Genomic DNA, 27,972 nt, shown 5'->3' with positions numbered 1-27,972 from the left:
CATGTTTATCCTTCTTTAGGGGATATATATTTTTAATACATTTAAAATATTTAAATGTTCATCTATTTTGATCACATTGTGTGTATAATTGGGGGAAGGGACTAAGTTTGGTGAGAGAGGGAGACAGTACAGAAAGGAGCTAGGTAGGGGAAAAAACACGGAGAGGGCTGGGGATTTAGCTCAGTGGTTTCATCGCCTGTTGCGCAAGGGCAAGGACCTGAGTTCGATCCCTGGTACCAAAAAAAAAAAGGAGAAAAATGAATTGCCTATTAAAAGCCAGCATTACTGGAAATACTAGTTAAAATATGCAAGTTTTATGAGTATTTTACGACTGAAAAAAACAATAACGCTCCTGGATTGTCCATGGTATAAATTTTGCACTCAAAACTAAAAGAGGAATTGAGAGTGCTGGAGTAAGATCAGCATGTCCCCTTCCTGGCAACTCCACTTCACTTTTTCAGGGCCCAGGATGGGAGGTAAAAGCTGAGTCACAGATATTGTACTTAGAACACACAGAGGCTCTTTGCCGTCCACGGTACCAGCATGGGCCAAGCAAGAGTCTCTCAGTTCCCTAGAAAACTGTAAGCTGAGGGCAAATGGAGGAAGACTGACTGGTTAAACGTCAGGGGAGTAAACTTTAGCAAATGGAACTTTGCTCTCCTGTTATCTCAGGAGAGCATTTGTTTTGGTGCTGTCACACACAACCAGCACGGAGCCTTGTACTGGTGCTTCCTTCACATCCTGACTTGGCTCATTTGGGTGAAAGTTGATGGCCTAGTTCTGAGAATCTGGAAACGCTAACGTACAAGTGAAAATTTCATCTCAAGTACCATTTGTGGTTCGCTCTGGCTCCTGCCCAAGTCCGTAGGACTTGAGCCTGCGCTTCCGAGAGCCTCTGTGTCACCTCTTCACCAGAACCTACACACCCTTCTCAGCACAGCTTTAAAAAATCCTTAACAGCACAGACATCCATGAAAACCTCCATTAAAATGACATTTTAAAAGGTTTCCTTTGGCTTTTGCCTGGTATTTATGGTTAGAGAATGGAATAAAAACAAAGAGTGACCAGAACTCCAAGATTAGGCAACTTCAACAAGATGGGCCAACTCTGACAGAGACAAGAGGCTTCCTAAGACTACTCAAAACACAGGGAGCTGCTGTGCCTGACCTCCCCGGACTCTGACGACAGACACAGTCCTCTTCCTCTCTGAGTCTTCAGTGCCTAGCACAGAGCAGCTCTCAGGACTGGCGGGGAGGAGATTGTTCAGAAGAGGATTAAGGCATCTTTTTCTCAAAGTTTCTATTTTTCAAGCTTAACTGACTTTTATAATTGGACAAAGATAAATTACTCACAGCAACACTGTACATATTAAAGGAAAGTTGTTTTGCATCTACACAATAGAAAGAAAACATTTTTTATAGGAACTCCAGCACTATGCACTCAGATTGATGGTATAAAATGTCTGTGCCGATTGCTGAAGGGAAGGGCACCAGAACTGTAGAACTAGAACACCAGAACTGAATTGAACATTGACAGTTATCTTCCCTTTGCTGTGGTTCCATGAAGTCTTATTAACACCTAGTTTGCTTTGTAGGTTTTTCAGAGTTCATAAATATCCTAGCCATTCCTGACAGATATAGTTTTTCAATTTAATACTTAAATAATGTGTGAATTAAGTGAAATATCATTTACATCATATACTATAGTAATATATATTTGTATAACTAACAATATGTATGTAATATTTCCAATTTAATATTTTTCCAATTGATTGTTTCTTAAGGTTTGTGCAGAAGTCTTACACATTTGAAAGGCGTGAATTTACTTCCCTGAGTCCCATTCACCACTGGAAAGTTTGACAAAATTCCAGTGTTAGTGTTGGATTCCAATTTCTCTACCATACTGTATCCCTGAACTGAATCAACATACCCCGTAGATCCTGCCTGTGGAGCTAGTTACCCTCCCACCTATAGCAAACATGACTCTAGTGCTTGAGCAGATGGGCCTTCACCCAACTATGCTGCCTAAGAACAGATCTATCTGCTTAGGACTCGGATGTGATTACCTTTTCCTGCAGACGTTCAATAATAGCAGCTAAGTTAGCCTCACGGTTTTCCTTGATTTGTTCCATTTTCAGGATCAGCTTCTCCTCTGCCATCTTGCTGAAGTTGTTGTTCTCCTCTAAAGCCTTCTGAAGGACTTCTCGCTCATGCTCCCTCTTCTCTGCCAACTGTTTCAGCACCTGGGCCTCCTGAGACTGGGGAAGAAAAACACATCCATCTTATAATTGCCTCAATGCCAACCTAGCAGAACAATGGTCCACAAATTCAAGGAAGGGTTCTTTTCAGATGAACTGCACTTCAAGCCTTGAGTGCTGTTGTCAGTTTTATACTCATCTGCATAGCTTGGGGTTTTCTGTGGAATGTAGTTAGCTGAAAAGTGTGACTAGCTAAATTTTCAGCTGTTAATTTTTGGGACAGATTATCTTAGAAGAAGAAGCATTTAGCCTTCACTGAGGATGTTTTAAATAAGTTGCTGCTAAGCATTTATGTAACAGGAAATGCTGTAATTAATCTCTGGATGGCAGCATTTCATGGAAGCCTGAGGAAAATGGGCAAGAACTGGGGCCAGTGTTTCCTTTTCCTTTTGGCCTTTTTTGCTGTCCCGCTGTTTTCTTGGATGGGCCCTATTAAAAGCTTTTCAACTTTTGTCAATCAAATCATCAAATTCACTTTCTCTTTTTATTCCATGCCTTTCTCTTCTTCTTTTTTGTTTTTTTTCACCATGAATCAAATTCTTGACTTGAAAGCAGTGCAAGTTCAATGTCTACTTAGCCACAGACAGCAGAAAGTCCTTTTTCTGACCCTCTCTTGAACGTTCTGAGCAATCACTGAAACCGTGTGGTTGCTCAGTGATTACAGCAGAAAGAATATCAGACACAGCCCCCTCACACATGCAGCCCGTGCACTGCGATTCTTCTCCAGCATCCGAAGGTTGCATGGCTGTGTGCAGGGTGTGTTACCACTGGGCTGCTTGAAACGAATGCAGATGTCTGCTGTTTACCTCCAGAGTTTCTGCTCTTGAGGTTCTTTGGTGAGGCCCAAGGATCTACAGTTGTGATAAGCAGTGATTCCCCAGTGATTCTGTCACAGGCAGTCCACAGGTACTGTTCCCAAAACACACTGGCACAGGCCTTTGTGTCAGCCCTTTCAGTCTCAGCTCTCTTGGTGACCCTGGATCTTTTACTTATGTTCTTTCCCTATTTATTTTCTCTTCCACACTGTGCAGCTAAGGGAAGTATCATCCAACACTGATCTATCTGTATAAACCTGGGTTTAAGGCGAAGTTATTGCACAGTCATTGTCCCTGGGGAATTCCTTAGGATTGGCTGATGCTCTGTGGTGAGCCTTCACTGGAGTCATTATAAATGTAAACATCCACACAATTGTAGATCAAAAGAATTCCCAAGTGGGGCCAGGGATCTAGCTCAGTGGTTTCACTGCCTGGCTTGCAAGTGGAAGGACCCGAGCTCGATCCCCGGTACCAAAAAAAAAAAAAGAAAGTAAGAATTCCCAAGTGGGTTTTTAAATACTAATCATTGCTGAAAGTATTAATAGAAAAACTTTAGTTTTGTGTGCTTGTAGGGGCTTACAGGAGAGATCTCGATGTATAAGTATTATGAGGCCAACAAAGGGAAGAAATTTCTCTTCATATAAAATTGTACATATGTGATAAAAATCACACAGTCTCATGAGTCTCGTTTGATGTGTTTGCTCCCAAGTTTATTCAGAGTAGGCTCACTGAAGATTAGACACAAAATCCCAGGAACCAGCCCTGCTTCTTGCTTTAACCCTGTACAAATTTTACTGATCTTTAGTAAACTCTTAAAGTGAACTCCTCATACTCTTTCTTTGCTTTAGCTTGCAGGAAAGCTAATATGAAAAAATAGCAAGAAAATGCCAAAATAGCACAAACTGAGTGCAAAATCTATTTCGGTGGTACCTTGGTTCCTGAACTTATTTCTGGTCACAAGTTGACTTGGACGAGAACCGAATCAAATTTCCCCCTAAGGTCAACATTAAACATAACCATTGAATTTTATTTGATTCTCATCCAATTCGGTTTGTGATCAGAATTGTGAAAAGAATTAAGTTCATGAACAGTGGCACCACTTTATTGTGATTTTTTATGGAAAAAAATTGATGTATTTTCAAGCTGTTGCATTCTCCTGCCTCTAGGGAGAGCTGTTAGTAAGGAAGCTCTCTAGTTTCATGGCCATTTCATTCAAACGCAAATGTCTAATATCAAGTAAATTTCTACTGAAAAAAATGGCATTATTATTGAAAATAAAACTCAAGATACATGTGTTCAAGAGATGATGACTCTAGACTCCCTGGCACCACTAAACGCGACTGAAAAGGTCAGCCATCTCATATGTATAGAGTATTTGTTCAGCCCCTTGGTCTATGGACACTTAGTGGGTTGTCCTCATGGCTGGGGACAGGCTAAGTCCTTTTTTGAGGCTCCTTTATCCCCACCACACATATACCCATGTCCACGGAATGGGATGGAAAATCTCACAGTGCTGTAAGCACTGTGAATAAGAGGAAACAGCTTTGAGTTTCCATTTCTAAGAGTTCCATCCAGGCGATGATTCCCAGGGCAGAGGAAGAAGGGTGGGTCATCACCCAACAAGGTGTGATGTGAACATCACAGAAACTGGAGACTTAGGCTTCTCTTACACTGCACAGAAACCTGCGGAGGCAGCTTGAGAAATAAAACAAAACCAACCGAACAAAAATAAAGCAAAACAAAACTAAACTTTTCAAAATCTTCCAGTGTGGTGCTTTTGAAATAGTTTTCCCACCTGAACACACAGTCAGTGAGGGGAGGTACTTCTGAGCAACACGGACCCAGGGGCCACAGCTTCAGGAGACCGGTACATTGTGAGATTTCTGCTCAGGGTGTGAGCAGTTGCTTCCTCCTTTCTCCTCCAGTAGCTCAGGGTTTCCAGTGCTGCCCTGACAGGAGCCAGCTGGTTTTTTCATGGCCTTTATACAGGGCTCCTGTGGCACTGGGAAATGAGCCCTGGCCTGCTGTTCAGCAGACCCCTGTCTCTGCCCTGTGTTGCCGAGCACCAGATGGGGATGGGGATGGGGATGGAAAAGGGGCCCTGTGTATGCTGCTCTTTGCGCTGGGTCTGTGAGCAGAGGTTACTGTGCGTACTTATCAGGAGGCCACTGTAATTGCTGAAGTTTTCATTTTCAGATGTTCAACTGAACTTCCAGATGTTTTAACTTAATACGTTAACTTCTTGTTTTAAGTTAGTATTTGTCTTAACTTAATATTTATATTTCCAGTTTTAATTTCTTTGCAATAGAGCCCAAGTCAGGAGGAGATGTCAGAGGGAGAGGATGGAGAAGGGAAGCTTTTGAAATGAAAAGAGTGATATAGCAATGCAGCCCTTTTCAAGGGACACATTTGGTCAGCTTGAACAAGTACTCCTGCAGCTCCCATTGTGAGTAACGGAGACATTGCATTACAAATACTGTTTCTGGACTTCTGGAGGGCAGCCTGTGGCTCACTTTGGAATGCCTCACTTAATGAGGTCAGTACTTTTGCAGCCACTGGGGCTAAATGAGATTACACAGCTTGGGTGTCAAGTGCATTTTTTTAAAAGCACAGCTAATGGAATGAAAGAGAAACAGAAAGCAGTAGTGAGAACCATCTTCTGAGACTGCTGTTAACTGACAAAGACCTGCCAGACAGGGCCATGCCACCTGCCAGGGCTGCACACCTCAGGGTGTCTTTGCACTGGAAGGGAATGCTGTATCCACCATCGTCTCAACATGCATTTGTGAGATCGAATAACTGTCTATGTTTCAAATATTTGAAGTGCAGGTATAGGGTGTGGGTTTAGCAATGGTGAGGAAATACTTGTGGCTCCCTAATTTGGTCCCCACTCCTAAGCACACAGTCCATAGAAAGCGTCTGAGAGCCATGGGGTCTTTGTTTCTCCACTGGTATGGAAAGTCATAAGCACTGCTCCTCTTTCCTCAGCCTCACCTCTGGCAACCATTCCCTATAACTCCCTAACTTTATTCCTGGGAAGAAATTGATTCTCATGTGAATATAGTTCATGCTTCCATTTATACCTTCAAGGAAGAAAATTGGGTCTCCTTCCCTATTTGTATCCTACAACGTGACATGAAATGAATGGAGCTGTGGAATGGAAACGAATGATACCCAAAGTGGAAGCATTTTCCTTCATTTTCAGTAGAAGTAAAGTTCTCACTACATGGTCTAACAGGTATTCTTACTTTATACCTTGGTTGGGCAGATTAGCAGAAAGGAATCTGAGCTGGGTGGACTGATAAAAAAGTCCAGAGAGTAGGATTACTAAAAATTATTAAAAATAAGTTGTTCAAAGAAAAGGTATCTGGCCTCAGTGGAACATTTCTGAAGCGTGTGTACCTAACAGAAGGTCACTGCAATGCTGAAATGGGAAAGCAGGGCAGATCAGCTGATAGAATGCAAATATCAAGGCAAAATGTAAAACCAAGTTGTTCATTGTGCCATCCTGGGAGAATAGGGAACCTTCTCTATCTTGCTATTGTAGAAGCAAGGTTCATGTTGCTGGTGAACGCTTTTCCTAGGCATAAACCTCCTTACATGGAACCCAGTACCACATGAATAATTGTAGCTGAGGTACCTGAGGGAAAGTCACGAGACAGGGAAGAAGAGTTATTGTACATTTAGGAACACTTTAACGTTTTCCAAAGAGGTTAATTACCATTTCTTATATTACTGAGTATAAGAGTTTAATTACTGCACAAATGAAATGGAAGATAAATTTGAGTTAACTGGTATATAAAACGCATTTTACTTTATGTACACATAAGGGATTTAAGACTACATTTTAGGTAGCACTCGTTTTCCATTCACTTCTGAAGGAAACACATTTATACCACTTTATTTTCTTATCCCTTTTGTCATCTGCAGGATATACTACTTGCTATTTAGAACCATTTATCAGACATCAAATCTCCTAGTACCAAAGTGCCTTTAGTAGGCTACATGATATGTCTGTAATTATCGGCTTTACTGCTAACAATGAAAACATATTTCATCCAAAAAGTCACAAATAATGTCTTGTTGAAATCTGACAATTGAGTGTAATTATGTAAAACAAAAGGGTACATTTCTGATTTGTATTGAGAAAATCAGAAGCATAATAAGTAATTTAAAATAATTAAAATTCAAAGACCTTCAAAACGAGTGCTTCTGGGTTTCCTGTGATTGGCTCTTGGGTATAGGCCAGCACACAAAGGATTCTGTGGCCTGTGTGTCACCCTGGCTTCCTGAATGTCAAACTGTCAATAATCCAGCTCTGGATTTCATATTCCAGCTCTGGATCATCCATTGAGTCTGCCAGGCTTGGTCACTAGGGATTCACTGTTAGGCCATTTCATGACTAAGCATCACATCTTTCTCTCAGAGGCTCACCCATTTTGGACTCCATTTTGGACCCCATTTTGGAGTTTATCCTGCCAGTAATGTCTGTGGGTCAAATCAAATCTCACTGGACTGGTTGGAGTAGGGTGCCTTTTAATTTACTCTACTTTAGTGTACAGTTTTATCAATGTCATTAAGATCCTTAAGATTTCAACATTTTTCACTTTTCAGTTGGGCTGACCTATTCTATATCTATTACCTATCAAATGGCTTCTGCTTCTATGCAATTTGATAGAGAACTTTATCACATTTAAAAATACTAATAAAATACGTTATGTGATAATGTTTCAGTATCTATGTTAACAAAACTACTGTCCTTTATAAAAGCTTGGCTTTGCTAGGCCATACTCTCTGTGAAATCAGGAACTGGACACATTTTTGTAAAATAGTTGCCAATCTTCTCACAGTTCTTTAGGTAGAGTAACCTAATTTTCACAATAACTCTATGGCATAGGTCTTATTAGAAGTCTTTATTTTATTTTATTTTATTTTATTTTAATTTTGAGATAGGGTCTCACTATGTACTTTAGGCTGGGCTTGACCTTACTATGTACCTCAGGCTGGCCTCAAACTTGCAGTATTCCTTCTGCCTTAGCCTCCCAAATGCTGGGATTATAGGCATGTGGCACCAAGCCTGGCAACAAGTCTCATTTTATAGGTGGATAAAAGAAGACAGAGAGGTTAGGCAACTCGCTCAAGAGCATAAAGCTATTAAGAAGCAGGCTAGAATTTGACCAGACATCCTGTTAATTGTATGTTCTTAGTTATCCTAGTTTTAAAGATGTTTTTAAATATCACACTGCCGCAGATGACCATATAACTGGTTGTCCAAACTGGAACACTTATGAGGTTGGATGATAAATAATTGTGGTGATATTGAAACAGAAAGGTAAGGTAGAGTTGTCCTGGACAAATTGGGATATGTGGTCACCTAGCTCTGCTGCCTCTTCCTAGATAAATGTTTGTCGAATGAACAAATAAGTGAAGGGATAGATAGCTAAAGTGCTATTATTTCACCCATGTGGGTCAGCTGCAATAGAGAGACTCCGATTTTGAAAACTGAGCTTGAATTGAGCATGAGATGAACATAGTCTCAGTGGAGGTGGATACTGATTCTCAGAGATAACTTCAGAAGTGAGGAAAAGCAGGAAGAAGATGTGTTCTTTTTATAATGAGCTTCCGCCACTAGCCAGTCAACGTGGCATCCATTCCAGTTCAAAGGAGCCCAAGGGAACATCCTCCTTCCATCAGCTCTCTGGCCAGTACTACAATGAGCCTGGAAACTGCCAGGATGTTTAAGACAAAGTCCATAAGGCCTGGGACCTGCCCCCCTCTAGGGAAGTTTCTAGCCAAATCCAAGGAGCCCCTGCCATACGGAAACAGGCCAGAGAGACACAAATGTGGGAGGTGGGGCATGAGTTCAGTTTTGTGTTTCAAATATCCATAGAAATCACATTTTACATCTATATCCACATCTGTCTTCATTTATACTTGAGTTAGAATTATGTTAACTCAGTGAGAAATGCTTATTATGATAATTGGCAGTTACAGGTATCTTTGATTACAACCATACCAAAAAGTTATTCATGCTTTTTGAAAATATAGTATCACATCTAGGCAGAATTTTAAAAAATCTATTACTTATGGGAAAGGGTTTAGGTCAATGCAACTTGCTGCTGGGTGGCCTGGATGTGCACATAGTTTTAAAAAGCCCTGAGTGACTCCTGATGTCTTCTGTAATGGAGTTTGCACACTAACCTGGCATTCAAGGCCTTCCACAACCTCAGCTCTTCACTACCTACCCGTGTCCACCACTCTGAGCAACTGGTTTGCCTGCTGCCCCGACAACACACCTTCTGCATTCTTACCTCTGTGTTTCCCTAGTTAAGGAATCACTGTCTTGGTCTGGAATATTTCTCAGTTTTCTTTATTTAGCTAAAACTATTTTTCTAGTTACCTCTCTTTAAAAAATTTAGTTTTTTGAAAAGCTACTGTGATTCAGATCAAGTACATAATGATGTGTATTTATTTTTGTCTGTGACCTCCATTTCCCTTGAAGTGAAAGTCCTTAAAATGCTACCTTCTGGCTGCAGGTCCTGCTCAGTCTCCTCTTGCATTCTCTGCTTCAGTTTCACTGGCTTCTATGTTGTTCCTCAAACACACCCAGCACTCCCACCTCAGGTCCTTTGCACTTGCTATTCTTATTACTTTGAATACTCTGGCCCAATAGAAAAACTGCATGTTTCACTCTTTCACTACTTTCATGCTTCTTTTCAAATGTTCTCTTATTTAAGAGACTTTTTCTGACTACCCCGTATTAACAGCTCCTTTTACCTACATTCCTAATTCCCACTGGCATGCTTTATTTTGCATCATCTGACATATCTATCTATATCTGTCTATCTATATTAGTGATTTGTCTCTCATTGGGATATAAGGTTGGTGAGGATGTGCTAGTGCTTAGCAAATAGTAAATGCTTGATAAATACAAGTTGATACACTAGGAATTATTTGTATTAGAGTTTCTAGTGCACTTTCAGAAGATGTAACTTGGAGACTTACTATTTCTGTTTTACAAAGGGAAGATGGGATAAAAAATCAAAATGAGTTACATATTGCAACTTTAACATTTGGTCCTAAGAGTTACAATTTATTTATTCACTTAAAATTACTTTTAGTACTAACTATTGCTGGCACTATTATGTTTATGGAGTTTATAACCTAATGAGAGATATTAAGGATGGATACAAATAGGCAAATAAGAATATGGCTACCAATTACGCTAAGTGCTACTGGGAAAACCTGGGTCCCATGAGAGAGAATAAGAGATGAAACCTGGGCATGGCGATGTCCCCTCCCCACTGTGGAGAATCTGCACACATAGACCACAGGACCCATGGAGGACAGTATGAGATAGACAGGCCTAACCTTCACTCCTGTGGGTGATGGTAGCAGAACTGTGGCCACCATAGTGTGGGAACATCTTCTTGTCTCTCTATGTCAATAGTCTTTAGGCGATGTATGTTAAAAACTTTAAGTCAGAATAATTATCTGGTCCCAATTTTAGAAACATAGACATAATCCTTCTCTGTCGCAGATGGCTTTCTGGTCTAATCCCTTGGGGCTCAGCTCCCCAGTTCCCGGGCTACCGGCCACACATGGCTACTGAATACTTACAATGCTGTGACTGTGAATCCCATGCAATGCAAAATGTAAAATCCAAACATGAACAAAAAAGAATGTGAACTGTCTCTATATAAATGTCTCCCTAAATGTCTATATTGATTACATGGTGAAATGGTTTTGAATATGCTGGGTTAAAATTTAATGTTGAGGTCATTTTGAAAATAAGGACTAAAAGGTATAATAGGTCATATGACTCTTTTTAATGTGGCTGCTAGAAAACTTTGAAACACGTGTGTCTCACTTTATATCTCTAACACACAGTGCTGTCCTATATAGCTGGGTAGAGTGCTCTTTTCATTATATTTATATGAAAAACCTCACATCGTGCATAGCAGGGTGAAAGGAGAGAATGACAAGTATGACAGGTTGAGTAGTACAGGGGCTAAATAATTATTTAAAATTTTATAGTGACCCTAAACATTGACAGAGAAAAATGACGGACCTCTGTGACTTAGTATGTCTATTTTCCCCTCTTCTGGTGAAAATACCTCCATTTTCTTTTTGAGAACCACTTTTCACCCTAGAGATCTTACCTGAACTCCCCTGATCGTCAGTGCTAGTCATGTGATCCAGCTTTGCACACCAATCCACTGCATCCCCTTGACTGCCATGACTGGCTCAGGTCAGGCAGGTGATGCAGGTAAAGCCACCGAGACCCCGTTCTAGGACTTTCGTTAGAATTATTCAGAAAGAGAAGCTCCCTTCCTGCAGGAGTTGCTAAGATGTGAGAAGAGTAATTTGGGGCTGAGTGGAACTCAGTTGTTTTGGTAATGAAACTAATTTGATGCATAAAGAAATGATAAATATAAAACAAAAGTTTTCTGATGATATTGCCTGGCCACTTGGATTCAGCTGTTCCTGAGGCAACAGTCAAATCCAGACTTTTAGTCACATGCCTACCTGTTGTTTTAACTAGGTGGATTGGATTTTGGTTATTTCCCTGTCCCCATTAAGATATTTACTCAGATATATGCCCTTGCTCAAGACTTTAAAAAGAATTAGCAGTCCTCCAAATGAGCACTAATTAAGCCAGTATAATCCAATAGAAGAAATCAATTGATGAATCTTTAAGTTGGTGCTCCTGTTAATTAATTATACTTTCTTCTAATTAAAACTTCACTACCAACACATAATCTACTTAGTGATTTGTGCACTGAAATTTTTAAACAAATAATTCCAGAAATGTGAGGGAATATTGCTTTTAAAGAATTCTAAAGAATATTATTTTCTGGGCCTAATAATGCTGACTGATTAGATTTGCAAATGTCTTGTAGCTATGTGGTTAATTTTTATTTAGACCCAATTGTTTAAATGTATAATTTTTGATAATTTATTGTTGCCATAGTGCGGGAATTTTACTAGAATCATTAGTTACATCATGGAGTTTTATAAGAACACCCAGTTAATTCTGACCATCTGTCTTCTTTTTCCTTCAATAATTTCTTTTGAATTAAATACATTACCCAGAAATATCATCAGTGTCCTAAACCATGGTGTTGAATTTTGATTCTGAGTTTGAATTTCAGCTCAGTCGCTGACTTTGCATTCTAATCAAGTCACAGAGTCTGTGTATGGCGATTGTGACCCACTCCTGCACCTGTACCTACTACCTATGTCAGCTCTGGAGTGAAAGCTTACCCTGCTTTGTGTACAGCATGTGCTCCACTGCTGTAGTTAGTTGGTTGCAATTGCCAGCCACAACCTTTCGATGGGCTGTAATTTTGAATGATTTAATGTTGTTGTGGCATGAGAAGGCTAAAATAACAACCAAAAAGCTAATAAAAATTAATTCCTGTACATATACTTGGGTTTTTAGCTCAGTTTCCTTCTTTAAAAATCTATATTTAAAACAATAGTAATTGGTAATATCTGTATGTACATATATATATCTATATATACACTGAATATTCAGCAGGCACTTGGACAATCTTGCTTTGGTGAAAAATGAAATTGAGATTAGTATACTAATGTGTCATAGGAAGATTTTTTCAACCACAAAATTAGTACTTTCTTGTTCAGAAAACTTAATCTGAGAGCTTCTAATCTTTGAGCCTTGATATTTGATACTGTATGAATTTGTGTATATATTCATGTGTGTATGTATGTGTGTGTATGCACATATACCTCACACACATTTGTGTTTGTCTACTTACTGTAGGAGAATTCAGTCATTGGGAGATAGGAATTTTTTCATTCTCTTTGTAATTATCCAACAGAAAAGTTTTTTTAATATGTTGGCTAACTTTATAGACAATATCTTCATAAAATAAAAAATATTAAAAATGCAGTTTCTACTAATATCATAAAAACTTGTATAGAACATATTCTTAAATGACTACTTTAGTCTAAATATATATTATGAACGAGTAAGTGGTAAATGCAATGTAGGGACAAGTTACCTAAAAGAATGCCATTTGAGGATGACTGAGTATCCTTGATGGGATGAACTACCCTGACCACACAGTTGGAACAGATATATCTGGACATAACTTTTGTGTGTATGGAGTTCCTAGAATTTCTTTGTGCTCTCAAATCTTGATACCATTGGCTTTTCTTAGCACCTGATTGTGGAAAATTATTAAGATTTGGCAAAGAAAAGCTCTTTAATGCAAGCAGGGACCAATGGCAAAAAGAGGACAAAGTCCAACAAGGCTTAGAAATGGGTGTAGGAAGATACTCAAAGATCTCAGGAAGTCCTAATCTTAGGAGGACTAGCTTTAGGGGTGGTGAGGTTCTGGAGAGGAAAGGGGCAGGCTCTACCCCTTACCCTGGGGGCAAACCTCATCTGGGCTGGAAAGATCTCAGAGGAAAGATCTGGTAATTGATAATTCCAAGGAAAACCATGCCCTAGGCTGGGAATGTGATGAAGATCCTGAGAGAAAGGGATTATCACTTCTGTCTTCCCACTCTAACCTCACGAGTTAGCTAGGGTTGTGCTTTCTCTTGTCTGTGCTGATGGGTTAAGGGTGAGGGAGGCATTCAGAAAAGAAGATCCAAGGTGAGGGGAGCACTAGAGCACTGAAGCTCTTTTAGTTTCAGAGACCTCTGGTCTAGTCTAGCCTAAAAGGAACAGTTATCTTAGCCTGATTGAGTTCTTACCCCCAAAGCCAAGCTCTATGTCTATTGAAAACTTACCTGTGTTGAGATGGTGCAGATTCAGGAGTCACTGTCCCATGGAATCTGGCTACATGTAGATGTGGTGTGTGTGTGTGTGTGTGAGAGAGAGAGAGAGAGAGAGAGTCAAAAGTCTATGAAAAAGTTACCTTTCTTCTTTCCTCTGCAGCCTCCAGTTTTTTCTGGATCTCCTCCAGGGACAGGTCTTTCTTCTTTGGAGAAGCTAAAGTTCGAGGGGCTTCTGAGATAGGAGATGGTGGCTTTAAGATCAGCTCAAAAGCCTGGCCAGAGGCACGTTTGTTGATTTGCTTCACTTCCATATCTAGGAAAGAAAGAAGAGAGAATGTTAAGCATGTACGACTGGGTTTATTTTAATAATTTGGCTTCCAGTGATTCAAAGAAACATTGTTATTCCAGGAAATAGAGCTAAAATGCTGCATATGATAATTAGTTCTACATTGCTTTGAATATGTAAGACCTCTCTCTTTAGCATAACTATGGATATATTTTAATGGAATAAATATTTACAGTATTGAAAAATGCAGCAGTGTCTATAGGGAGTCGAATAATGGGAGGCATACTGAGAAAAATAGCTTGAATTGATTTTAACTAAGCCTTATTTTCCTTTTGAATAAATATGAGCTTTGCATGAAAATCAAGTAGGACTTTTTTTTTTTTGAAATAACTATGACTGGAGACATTAAAAAATTTTTTTTTGTTAGGACATGAGGAAAATAACAAGAGGTCTCCAGTACTCACATATAATGAGAAATTATCTATCTATCATCTATCTTACCATTATCCTACCTACCTACGTAGCTACTTATATCATTATGATGTAACTGTTCCTGTGGTTGGGAATCACAGAAGCCATGTTAGAAGCAATCTTATTCCCTGAGTGGTTGGAAATACTTGGTCAAGTCAATGCTAATGTGCAAAGCATCCTCCTGGCTCCTGTCTTGCCCATCAGTGTGCCTGCTGTTCCTAGCCACAGAGCATATGTAGCATCTTCTCTGTCATGAGTTTCTTTGCCTTCAGAGTGTTACAGTCTAGTGGAGACAAGAGACACAATATCTTTGCTCCTGTTTTGTTGCAGCATACCTCAGCTACAGACAAGAGCCAGGGAATGAGGAGCTGCAGGGAGGGAGGGGAGGGAAAGCTTCGTATCTAATTTGTGCCCATGTACTTGGAATATGATTCAGCCTTTAAAAGGAAGGAAATGCTATCATTTGTGGCAACTGGGACGAACCTGGAAGATATTGTACTAAGTGAAGGAAAGCCAGGTACAGAAGGACAAGTACCAAAAGATCTTTCAGATGTGGAATCTAAAAAATGTTGAATTCATAGTAGAGAGTACAGTGGCAGTTACCAGAGGCTGGGGGTAGGGGCAGATGTTGGAGAGATGTTGGTCAAAGGGTAAAATTTAAGTTAGGAAAAATATACTCATGAGATCTATTCTACAACCTGGTAATGAAAATTAATAGCAATGTATTATGATCGTGAAAATCGCCAAAGACAGATTTTACCAGAAATACATGATAGGTATGTGAGGTAACACATATATTAATTAGCTCGATTTAGCTATTTGAGAATATATATATATATTTCAAAACATGCTGCACAACATAAACATACATGATTTTTATTTGTCAGTTACAAAAGGAACTGAAGAATGAGTATTTTTTCATCAGTTGCTTATGTGGTAGAGATAAGCAGATCATCAGACCCTTAAGTTTTAACCCTGCATAATATGATTATAAGATAATATAATTTAAAATATAAAAGTGATAGCATCTGCTGAGGCATTTATAGCTACATAACTCACAACTTAGTAAAATATAATGAATTTTTATAAAAGTCTCATTGCTAAATTCTCATTGTTAGTTGAGTATATTGTTTTGCACTTCAGATAGTATCTTTCTGATTTTGCCCACTGGTCCTTGCTTGGAGTCTGAAACTTCTCTAGGTTAGGCCACTTTCTGTTGTGTATCCCTGGACTTTCAGGCACAGTGGTTCTTGGTGCTCTTGGGAGTACAGTTCCAAAACCCCTTGACGATTCCGAAATCTGAGGACACTCAAGTTCCTCATAGAAAATGGAGGTGTATTCGCACATAGTCTACTCAGATCCTTTGGAACACTTTCAATCATCTCTGGATTACTTACACCTAATATCATGTACATAGCTAGACTGTATCGTTTGGGGAATAATGACAAGAAAAAAGTCTGTATATGTTCAGTACAAAGGTAATCTTCTTGGAATAGTTTTAACCTCAGATTGGTGAATACGTCCATCTGGAACCCATGGATATGAAGGTCTCTCTGTATTTGAAAACAGTTAAGGTGTCCCATCTCATTGTTTGGAGTCAGTGGCTGGAGGGAGGTTGCTTCTAGATCTTTGTCATTACACATTCCTTGACCTGTAAATGCTCCTAATTCACTGAGGTCCCTTTTCGGTTGTAGCCACAAAGGTGGCCGTTTCTCCAGGCCAGCCCTGACAGAAGCTTCTGATACTGCTTGTGAGGTGAGGATTCTGCTTCCATGACTGTTTTGGCAGCCTGTCTAGTGCAAACTGAGGCTGTGGTCAGGTGAGACTCAGGCGATAGACATTGCCTTGGAGCCTTAAATGCTGACAGACGGTCCAGGTAAAGTGCATCAGTCAGTACATTGGAAATGAATGCAGAAGTATTTTTACATTTTCCCGAAGGCAGACAATATCATATTTACATCTTAAATAGAGCTCCATGAAAACTGTGGAAGCCTTTGGAAAAGGGTTACAAGAGAACACGGGCAAATAAAAATAGCTCATTTGATAAGGTAATGGGATTTTTAAATGGTTAGGTTAGAGACTGTAGCTGTGTGATCCTGGGAAGGCTAATTAACTGTTTTAAATTCTCATTTTCTCACCTAAAAGATGAAGATAAAAAGAGCACCTTTCCCATAAGACTGTAGTGAAGATTAAAAGATAAAGAATACTGGATGTATAGCGCGAGTCATGGCACTTTATGTTTATAAATGTAAATAACAATAATTACATTATTAATTCTTATTATAATGTTTGACTGCAATAAATAATTCACATTGTTATCAAGACAAAAATACAAGGCCAAGGTAAAGACTTAGGGAAACTTGAAATTCTCTGCCAATTCTTTCGGGAAGCAGTGCATGAATGATATGGAATCACCTTCAACTTCTAAGGGGCAGCTGATTAATAGTGTCTGCTTTTCTTCTACTCCTCTCCTCAGTCCCTACATTGGCAGAAACTATCACAGCCTCCTCTGTCCTAACTACCGTGGACTCTGCTTCCTGTTCATAAACTTGGGCTAAGTCCCGAGTCCCTTGAAATTGAGGACCATCTTTTTTGTGTTCATCTTTGGAGCCTCGGTGACAACACATTGTTAGATTTTAGCATTTCATATCCACATGGGTAGTGGCAGCTACATCTGGAAGATAATAAAGATCTGTGTAGTTTTTTTGTTGACTAAATGAACTTATACAAAGCAGGCACCGGGCCTACATTCTAATGAAAGTTTTGGTTGGAAAATGAAATTCGTTCACCTGGAGGGTATTTTCTTCTGGAACAGTTAATTAGCACTTCTGATGCTGGAGCTGACAGAACAACTTGGAAGGAAAATGCCTTTGAGTCCTCAAATATGCATTAAAGGCCCTCAAGGCATTATGTGCCACAAGGTCACTTTGCCTGGTCTTTAGTCTCTGTTTACACAGGTGGAAAGAAAAAGTAATTGTGAGCCTATCAGGTAGGAAAATATGCCACAGCTATATTTAGTACACATATAACGCATTGAATATTTTGATTAAATTGACCGATGATATAGTTGATAATTATAGCTATCATTATCGAGTGCTTATGAGAGGCCAGGCCTGGTGTTGAGTGACTTGCTTTAAGTCATTTCAACCTCCCAATGCCCTGGGAGAGATGTTAGTGTTAAGTGAGGCTCAGAGACTCGTAAGTATCTACTTGCTTGGGGCTGTATGGATAGTGGCAGAGCCAGAAAGGAAACCAAACTAAACATAATGAATAAGGATAAATCAAACCTAAAAGGTTGCCTGTCAATAAAGTTAATTGCTATATCAGCTCTTTAGGTTTGTCTTTTTAAACTCTCTTTACCTGGAGCCTCAGTCATAAATTCAGTTATTATTATTAGCTTATTGATATATATGTGCAAAATATGGGAACTTCATACAGAAAAACAGTGATGGTTGTTGATTTTCTCTCTCAAGTGCTCTAAGTATAAAGTATTTTCTTGCAAATTATGATCTAGTCTAATTACAGTTTAGCATATTATGTTATTTGCAAAAATGAGCCTTAGACATATTGTGGATTTGATAAGCTGGATGTGCCTGCTAATAACAATCTAGCCATGCTTAAGAGACATTAATGTGTTATTAGCACCAAATTCAAACTGTTGTGAGTAATAAACAATCAATAAGACCTAACAGCTCCATGAAGCAAGTCAATAGCAAGATCTCCAAATATTGATTTAATTATAGCAGGAACTGAGAGAAAAAAACATACATACAAGCTTTGCAAATGATCTGGCCAGCAGGGGATTTCTGTTGTTGGCAACTTACCATCATAAGTGTAAATGTTGATGTTGCGGGGTTCCGGGTAGAAGCAAGAGCAGATCAGTGACAGCATGGACAGCTCCTTCATTTTTTCCTTGTAGGCTGAAACATAAAGACTCAAGATTAGGATCTTACATTTACTGAACTTCTCTAAATTTGAATAATAATTACAGCCTCCTGCAGAATGAATATTTCCAGGTATGCTGCCTTGCTTCTTTCTTTCGTGAAATATAAATGGATGAAAAATGAAATATAAATGAATGAAAGCAGAACTCAAGCCCATATTCTTTATTATAGAGGATGTGAATTAATTATTTCAGCAGATTCAATATAGTGAGAAAGAGCATTAGATAAAAGGAATGTAGAAGAAATTAAGATGTATCAGGATAGGAGAAAAAAATCTGAAAGCTACGAAGGAAGAGGAATCTGACAACATTAGTAGAGAGGCCGGCTTTTTTAGTAAATGTGTACACAAGTCTGCCGTACCTAAGATTCACGAGGGTTCAGCCTGAATCGCTACCAACTCATTTGAGGATAATTAGAGGACTCAGCAGGACAGTTATTCAGCAGATACATCCTCCAGGCACATTTCTTGGTGCTTTCTCTCACCTCCTAGTGCAATTCCTTATCTCTTCCTCTTCCCAGATATGCCCAGGCCTGAGATCTGATGGGAAAGGATAAGGCTCTCTTCCGCTCCCCCTGGCGATCAGTTTGGGTACTAAGTTGCCAAGCAGCAGCAAGAGTTCAGACTCCTGACAGCCTTGCTCCTTCACTCTTCCCCCTCCCACCTCACTTAATATCCTCTTTTCTTCTCTAGGAGGTCTGCCGCCCAAGTAAACTTGGTGAGTATCCAGTGACTATGTGTTATAAAAAAGATAAGTGTCTGTAGACCACCAGATATGAATAAAGGGGGGAGTCTCTCACCTTTCATTTAGATTAATTTAATTTTTTGAATTAACAAATTAAGAAAAATGGAAGAAAAATGATGGGTATGTCATACATTAACTTGTGACAGGAAATAAACAGATGGCTATGGCCTAGCACACTGAACCTCACTGGTGACATCTCTACCATGGTGAGTTTTTTAACCATCACTGTAACCCAAAGGAGAGGGTCTGCCACGGGAGGGAGGGAATTCCCAGAAGATAAGTTTAGACATTACAGACAGGTATATCTTTTGTTGGCCAATAGGAAATGGATCTAACAACTAGATGCTTTAGAGCCTCAGAATGCTAGACTGAGAAGTTTCTTTTGTTTTCTCTTCTCTTCTCTTCTCTTCTCTTCTCTTCTCTTCTCTTCTCTCTTCTGTTCTCTTTTTGGTGCCGGGGATTGAACTCAGGAACTTCTGCTTTCGAGGCAGGCAGTGGAACCACTGAGCTAAATCCCAGGCCTGAGAAGTTTCTAAGGGATTAGTCGATGGTCCACTCTAATTTTATATATAAGGAAACAGCCTCACAGAGGTCAAAGTAGCCAGTGGTAAAGATGGGGTTCTGGATGGGATGCAGTAATCAAGCTATCCTAAGCCTGCCAAGAGGCTTTCTAGCTCTACTTTAGGATGAAGTCCATGGGCCACAGGGGTGGATATGTTGTTGGATAGTTGAACCACACACAAAGATGAATTACTGTCACTTTCATATAGTTCAGCCTAACTATATGCAGAGGATCTGCTTTAAAAAAACAGAACTCTGTGAGCTTTTTCCTTAAAATAAGCAACACAATTTGCCATGTGGCATAAAAGTCCTGGCAAGACCCATTCTGAGAAATTTTATTGAATACCTTTGCATTTTTAGAAGGCAGAACCACATTTCTTTGTCTTATTTCTGTATTTGGTTAATGAAATTACATCACTTATAAAGACCTAAGCAGGACTTTGCATAGATATCCAATGTGAATCACAATTTTTATCAGAGGATAACATTTTTTGTGGTTTAATATATTTAATTCTATGGATTGACTGAAAACACTAACATCCAATCTTTGTATGATAGGAGTACCTTTATTTTGTGTAAGAAAATGTAATATAGCATCCAAACATTTTGTGATATTAAGCATGCAATTAGCCCTCCATATCCATGTGTACTACATCCATGAGTTTAAACCTATTGTGGGTCAAAAATATTTGAAATAAATAATTTCTCTATGCTGAACATATATAGATTTTTTTTTTTTGGTACCAGGGATCGAACTCAGGACCTTGTGCTTTCGAGGCAGATGCGGTGCCACTGAGCTAAATCCCTGGCCGCATATATAGATTTTTATTCCCTAAACAATACAGTGTAACAAACTCTTTTCACAGAATTTATATTCTATAGGTATTTCAAATTACATTCTATAAGCATGATTTAAGGTCCAAGAAAGAAAAAAAAATAAAGTTCAGGAAAGGAAGTGCATGGGGTGTATGTAAACACTACACCATTACAAATATGGGGCATGGGCATTGGAAGATTTTGGTATCCACAGTGATGTAGAACCAATCCTCCATGGATACTAAAGGGTGACTATATTGTAACCACATGTTATAAATACCAACTTGCTTAGGAAGAGATAGTCCAAACATAAAAAGAAATGATTTTCTATCTCATAACACAGTAATAATTTAAAGCTGTAGAGGAACGTGAATTTCTACTGAAAAAGAACACTTCTCAACATGTCTTTAGTTTCCTGTAAATTAACTCAATAATTTTCAGTAAGACCACTGCTTTAATTCTGCCTGAGAAGCTGGTGAAGAGAGGGGAGTGTAAGGACTGTCAGACCCCACATGTTTAGAGCCCTGTGTATAATGGATAACTGTTGCTGTTAGGGACTGAAGGTTTATATCCCCCCTCCTAAACTCATATGTTGAAATCTAATCCCCACTGTGATGGTGTTTGGAGGTAAGACCTTGCAAAGTCATTCAGTCACGAAGGCTGAACCTTTATAACTGTGAGAAATAAGTTTCTGTTGTTTATAAGCTGTCTGGTGCTTTGCTATAACGGCCTGAGCAGACTAAGACAGTGACTGATAAGATGTTGGTCTTTCCTCCCCGAGGTAGTCTTTCCTCTCCTAGGTGAATCTGAGGACAAAACCTAGAAAACCTCTATTGGTGATTTATTTGATAGCACCCTACCTTGCTTATTATCTGTATCAAGGTGTATGGCATGACTCTGCTCATGGGGAGCCATAGTGTAGATTCTCACTAATATGGGTGCTCTGAATCCCAGAGAGCTTCTAAAAACCAGCAGCAACCACAGATCAGGTGAGTCCTGGTTGTTTCCCTGCGATAGACTCACTCTGCAGTTTGCTTTCTGCTTAGTGCAACTGGCAAACTTTCCCCTGGGAAACATCACCTTCCCTGATCCTCTTGTGCATCTAAATCCTTTCCACAATTTAAGTCCTAATACAGGGCCCTTATTCTCACACTTCTGTCTTTTTGGAGGCGACCCACACTTATTTCGTACTATCCTTTGTGGACTGTATTACACAATCTTGATTATTTATTGTTTGGAATCATTTGTTACTAGTTTTTATGTATAATTTTTATTAATTAATCTATAACCCTTTTGAAGGCAAATATTACATGTTACTCATCTATCCAATAATTTACACACTAGTTCTGGATGATATAGAAAGCAGTTGCTCAATAAGTAATTTTGTTGGTTGTCTTGTTGATTTTAAAATCAATTTCTCTATTAATAAGTATTTATGACCACCACCTCTGGGCAGGAGTCTCTGTGAAGCATTATGGAATTACAGAGATATAAGAGGATTATTGTTTTTGAGTCAGGTGGGTGGAGTACAGGGATATAAAAATTGATAAAAAGTAGATGCAAAGTAGGGGAATCATCATATGGGACACAGATGCATTGGGTTGGAAGGCCAGTAGAACTGTACAGCCTTGTGGCAGTGAGGTGAGTGGTCAAGAATAGCTTCACAGTAAGGGTTGCCATATTTAACAAGTAACAACATAGGGCACTCAGTCAAGTTTTAAACCAAATATTGCATGGAACACACTTCTGTTGTTTTTCTGAAATTCAAATTTAACTGAGCATCTTGTATTTTATATGGTAACCAGAGCTAATGGATCTGGATCTTAAAGACTGAATAGTATCAGGGGAAATAAGGAAGAGAAGCGAAGATATATTTATTATTGTAGACATGGAAATGAAGTTCTAAAAAGATCTTACGGAAAACTCTTGTCAGGAGGTCCATGTAAGGAACAATTACTCCACTCCAGTGAGCATCCTTCCCTTCCTGGTCTTTACAGTTGGCATTTTATGGGCTCCAGAGGCAGCATTTTCTCAGAGTGCATTCCAAGAGGGCTTTGCAGAGTTGTACCCGGACAGTAGGTCTTCTTGGAGTAAATTTTTCTCCCTGATTTTGGGTAAGATCTTTGAATTTTTGCTCATTTAGTGGTTTGTAGTTTAAAACATTATGTTTACATTAAAACAACTATGGGTATATTTTGTGCTAGAATGTCAGAGTGGCATACATTTTAAACATAAACTTAAAAGAAATTCATGCCTGGGTTCACTTTTTTGTTCACCCTTTGGAATATTCCTGCAAGCCTGAGAAGTACAAGAAGTAGCAATGGATAGATGGGCTTCAAGTCCTGGCTTTCCCTGACAGGTCTGGCTTATGCTCATTAATAGGAGTCCCTGTTTAGCCATTATGATCATCTTAGCAATAGGAAGCCAATGAATATTTGAAAGGAGGGATAACCTCATAAAATTCTTGTTTTAGAAAGATTTTTTTCCTGGCCATTTTATGTAGGAATGACCAGAAGGCACATTAAGAAACAAATGAACAGGTTCAGCAGGCAATGGGATGTGGCTTAGGAAAAGGTAGTTCAGTGCAAAGGAGAAAAAAGGGAAGATGAAGAGACTATGAAAGAATTGATAGGATTTGAGGACAGGGGTCTGCAAGAATTCAGAGAGAAGAAGATAAAAGATCCTTGAAAATGGATTGATAAGGGAAGCTTTCCGCAGGGCCTGACTAAGCTGAGGCTTGTACAATGGGTTTGATTTGAGGGAAATAGGATGTGGAACAAGGACCAAAATACAGATAATTTGAATAATTCTTCTGTTAACAACAAAAGAATCTCTGTCAAAGGCAAAGGGCCATGAAAACCATGCTAATGAGAGCTTACAATTGATGTTTCATACTTTGAATCGACAATCGTTTTTTTCACTGATTTTTGGGAAACAACATATATTAATCTTTTCACTATATCTCAACACTAAGCAGAGTTGAATGCATGTTGGAATATGGAAGGTGATTCCATATGTTTTTTAAAATGGTTGATTGTATTTGCTATTAACTACTAATGTCTGGAAGTAAGTATTTTCTCTAGGGAATTCATTTAAAATTCAGTCCATACTGATTCTATAGAAAGAGTCATTTAACCCAATGATGTACAAATACTAATTGTAGTTTTCTTCCAAATGGCTACAAGGAATCATGAGTAATGATAACAGCTGTTTGTTGGGCACAAACAATGTACAAAATATTTGCATGAATTTTTTCATTTAATCACCTCAACAATGCTATGAGAAAGGTGCAATAATTAGTCCAGATTTCCAGATGAGGATAAAAGACGCAGAGAAGTTGAGTAACTTGCATGAGGTCTGATGTATCATGTCGGGTAAAGTTCAATCTGAACTTTAGCGTGGGGTATGGGCCTGCGCTTCATGCTGTACATTTCTCTCAAAATTTGCTCAGATGTTCAACCTCCATCTTTATTGTCTACAAATGTTTCCAACAATCAATATTATTATTGATTTTAAAGCAAAATACCTAAGACTTTTTTTGTCTTTCTGGTTTTCTTTGATATTCCCTCCTTAATTAATTCCTATGTCTGAGTTATTGATGATATGGTTACAGGTAAGGATAGGAGTCCTTTGGTATTCACAGAGTATTGGCTCCAGGTTCTCCACAGGTACCAACATCTGAGGATGCTCAAGTTCCATCTATAAAATGGTGTAGTTTCCATATAATCTATGTACATCCTCTTCAGTGCTTTAATCTGTAGATTACTTATGATACCTAATACAAAGTAAATGCTATCTAAATATTTATTTTACTGTATTATTTAGGGAATAATTACAAAGAAAAAGTTTATACATGTTTAACACAAATATAATTTTTATGATCTGTTTTATCACAATGTTTTAAAATTTTTGCCATGTTGAAGAAAATGGTTACATTTGGCATATCACTATGAGTACAGACAGCCTCATGTGCCACTCTGAGACGCACCAGAATAAATTTCTACATTTCTGACCCAGGGGGAATGCTTTCCACTGCATATAATTTTAAGCCCATTCAAATGGGCTCTTCACAATGTGCGGGGTGGAGGGGTTGGAGGCCAGAGGATCCTGTGCCTTGGTGACGTCACTAAGGATGTGGACCCCTCACACCCCTTTTCTCCTCCATTCCCAGTGTTCTCCTCGTGATAAGCCTTGTATTGGCACACTTAGAATCTCACCGAAGGTAACTGGATTTAATGCTTTCCCTTATTCACACTCAGCTAGAGAAATGTTTAGCCCTCCTGGGACAACCTATGTTTTAAAAGTAATTTATAGTGGTTTCTTTTTTGTATATAACTTGGTATCTGTTACAAGTCTTTCTTCATTCTACATTTTCATTTTCTGTGACTATTGTCAATTTTTCTATATAAATGTTGAAAACAGTGAATTGAAAACACTTGATTTTGAATGCAACTGTATTGCTGGTATATGACTATTTTTATTTTATGTGTTACAGTATTATTTTTTATTTGGATTTTTAAATTAACATATGTTTGTGATAGTCATACCTAAACACATTCATCATGAGGAATTGGTTCATATACATATCATATGCTGGTCCTTTTTACTTCCCTTCTTCCTTCCCCTCCCTCCCATCTACCCATCCTCGGATCCCCTTAATTCATGATTGAATCTATGATGCAAAACCCCTGCAATGCAGAGGCTGACTCTATAGCTTTGGGGAAGAAATTATTCACTTTTCTTTCTTTTTTTTTTTTTTTTTAGTGTTGGGGATCAAACTTGGGACCTTGCACTTGCAAGGCAGGCAGCAGAACCACTGAGCTAAATCCCCAGTGCACTTTTCTTGACATATGGATTATACTTGGGCAATAAATATTGGTACAGAGATGGCTAGAAACTTTGGAAACAGTTTCGCTAAAGAATACACAGATTCAATAATCAGATTTGATTCTGGGATAGATTAAAATAATAAAGAGATTTGCTTGCTTGGTAAAATGGACACACATATTTTTTTCTCCACCCTTCTATACATACAAACCTGGGCTCTTTTCCCACATTTTCATTTACATCACAATTTTATACACACCTTATTTGAAAAAGAAAATAATTATATTACTCATGACATTATACTCCGTTATTTTATAAAGACTCAAACAATTAGAAATAGATGGTTTACATTTTTTTTTTTCAATTTTCTACTTCATTTGGCTTATGGGTGAAAAACCAGTAATATGAATTCTCACAAATTATTTTGTTATTTAACGTAGAATGAGTGGTCTTATTTAAATTTCTTTTGTTTGTTCATCCTGTGCAAATGTTCATTGATTCTTTAGTTTTGGCTAGCGTTGAGTGTGAAGAAAGAGTAATAAGTATTTGACTTCCTGTTAAGATAGTAATGAGTGCTCTGGAAATGGAATTAATATACAACTTTGGGATAAAATATCTCATAGTCTCTGAATGAGATACTTGTCTATATCCTGACACACTGCCATTCTTTTTTTTTTTCTGTTCCGCGGATCGAACTCAGGACCTTGCGCTTGCGAGGCAGGCAGCGGCACCACTGAGCTAAATTCCCGGCCCACACACTGACATTTTTAATGACCATGACTGTAGGGAGCTGGTCATTCAGAAGACAGCATGGCTGCCCATGACCTGCATTTAGGCTGGCTCTACTGAAGAGCACCTTGGGTCTGTTAACACATTTTCTTTCCTTTCTTTTATCTTGTATTCCCTGTGATCACATTAGTCTAGCAGGGAGGTTTTCTTGGCAAATCTTAAATAGTCAATTTGAATTCAACTTAAATTTCTTCTTTCAGAAGGGCACTGGGGAAACAGTAAAGGATAAATCAAATGCTGCAGAATGCAGGATAGAAGTTTTGTGAGCTTGTTTTTGTAGCAATTACATTTGCATGATTTCTGGTAGAAAAGGACAAAAGCCCTTTGCTTGAAGCTTACCAGTTTATATAAACAAAAACTACCTATTTTAAAAAAATGTACTCTGTCATTTCTAGGCAGAGGTATTATTTCCTGGCAGTATCCACAGCTGACTCTAAGGGTTTAAAAAGACAACAGACAATGGGAGAAGTAATGTTCTCTGCTAATGGATTCTGAACAGAGCCGAATTACACCTGCAATTATTAAACATTGCTGCACTCCTAATTTTGTTCAGCCTCTCTTTTTGTCATACCTAAGTCTTAACATTGATAGGAATCAGCTACCTTGTAGCTCTTTTTGTTGTTTTTGTTTTTTTCCTTTATTTTTCCACTCTGTAAATTTAGGCTCCTGATGCTTATTCTAACTTGATATTGACCACAGTGTGTGTGCGTGCACGTGTGTGTCTGGTAATTTGCCTCTTTTGGGATCTTATAACTCAATGTCAGATTATTATTTTTTACTCAGATATATCATCTCTCAGAAATATTTTGGGAGCTCCACCATTGTGATATTCTTCTTTCAAGAGGAACTAGATTAACATGATATTATTTAAAATACTTCTTACATACAGTACTGGCTTAAATTTGGAGCATGAAATTATTTTGGTTGATGAATATGTGTAAAATCTAAAAAGAAAAATAACTCTGATTTCTAAAGACCTATTTCAGCATCCAAGAAGATCACTGATATGAGGTAATGTTCTAGATATTTCTGCTATGATGATGTAATGCTGATTGATTAAGTATAAAATTAGATTCAGTCTACATTCATTCTACCCATATTTTCTCACAAGAATTATGGTCTCTGAAGCCAGGGAGGTTTTGAAAGATTCATATTTTGATCAGTCAAAGCATCCCAGTTTTCTGAAGGTGGTAGCTATGAAATCAAATAAAGAGACATTTGAGAAGGTCAAAGTGTTATAACCCGTCAATGGGTTTTACAGAAACATATGAAGCTTTTAAATTTCAGTTCAATGGATTCTTAGCATCAGCAGTGCAGATCAGGAGAAGAAATTGGATGACATGAATGAGCTCTTGTGATAAACACTGTAATAGAGGCAGTAAATTGCACCACCCTGGGACCTCACCTTACTCTTGATTCATTTAAGCTCCTGCTGTGTTTAATGAGAGTTACAGTACATCATGCAGGCTTTCTTTTCTTTTCTTTCTCCACTGATAAAAGAAATTCTTATTGTCCTTGATGTAGACCAAACTACACTGTGGTTTATGGTAGTATTTGAGGCACTTTACTCTGTTTAGGTGCCAAGATTTGTTCACCAAGCCTAATTCTGAGTACTGAGGGATTTTTCTTCCCTGAAGTCCCTAAAAACTACCAGGTGGTAGTAATAAGCTTAAAATGATAGCTAAGTGGGTAGGGACTTAAAATTAGACAA

At 38.5% G+C, this 27,972-nt stretch overlaps 1 protein-coding gene across 2 annotated transcripts in view; it reads right to left on the bottom strand.

The window, feature by feature from the left end:
• Positions 1-27,972, bottom strand: part of Stmn2 (stathmin 2) — a 57,105-nt gene that overhangs the window by 6,858 nt on the left and 22,275 nt on the right. For both annotated transcript variants that reach the window (XM_004842019.4, XM_004842020.4), the window contains exons 2-4: positions 18,406-18,501; positions 13,965-14,137; positions 2,066-2,257 (exon numbers count right to left, since the gene is read on the bottom strand). In XM_004842019.4, the coding sequence (XP_004842076.1) occupies positions 2,066-2,257; positions 13,965-14,137; positions 18,406-18,501 (461 nt within the window). The remainder of the gene's footprint in view (positions 1-2,065; positions 2,258-13,964; positions 14,138-18,405; positions 18,502-27,972) is intronic.

This window comes from Heterocephalus glaber, unplaced genomic scaffold (assembly GCF_053883595.1).
Source record: "Heterocephalus glaber isolate CG9 unplaced genomic scaffold, H.glaber_assembly_v1.0 deba00001553, whole genome shotgun sequence".
NCBI classification, from domain to species: domain Eukaryota; kingdom Metazoa; phylum Chordata; class Mammalia; order Rodentia; family Bathyergidae; genus Heterocephalus; species Heterocephalus glaber.
This window is presented reverse-complemented; position numbering and strand designations above follow the sequence as displayed.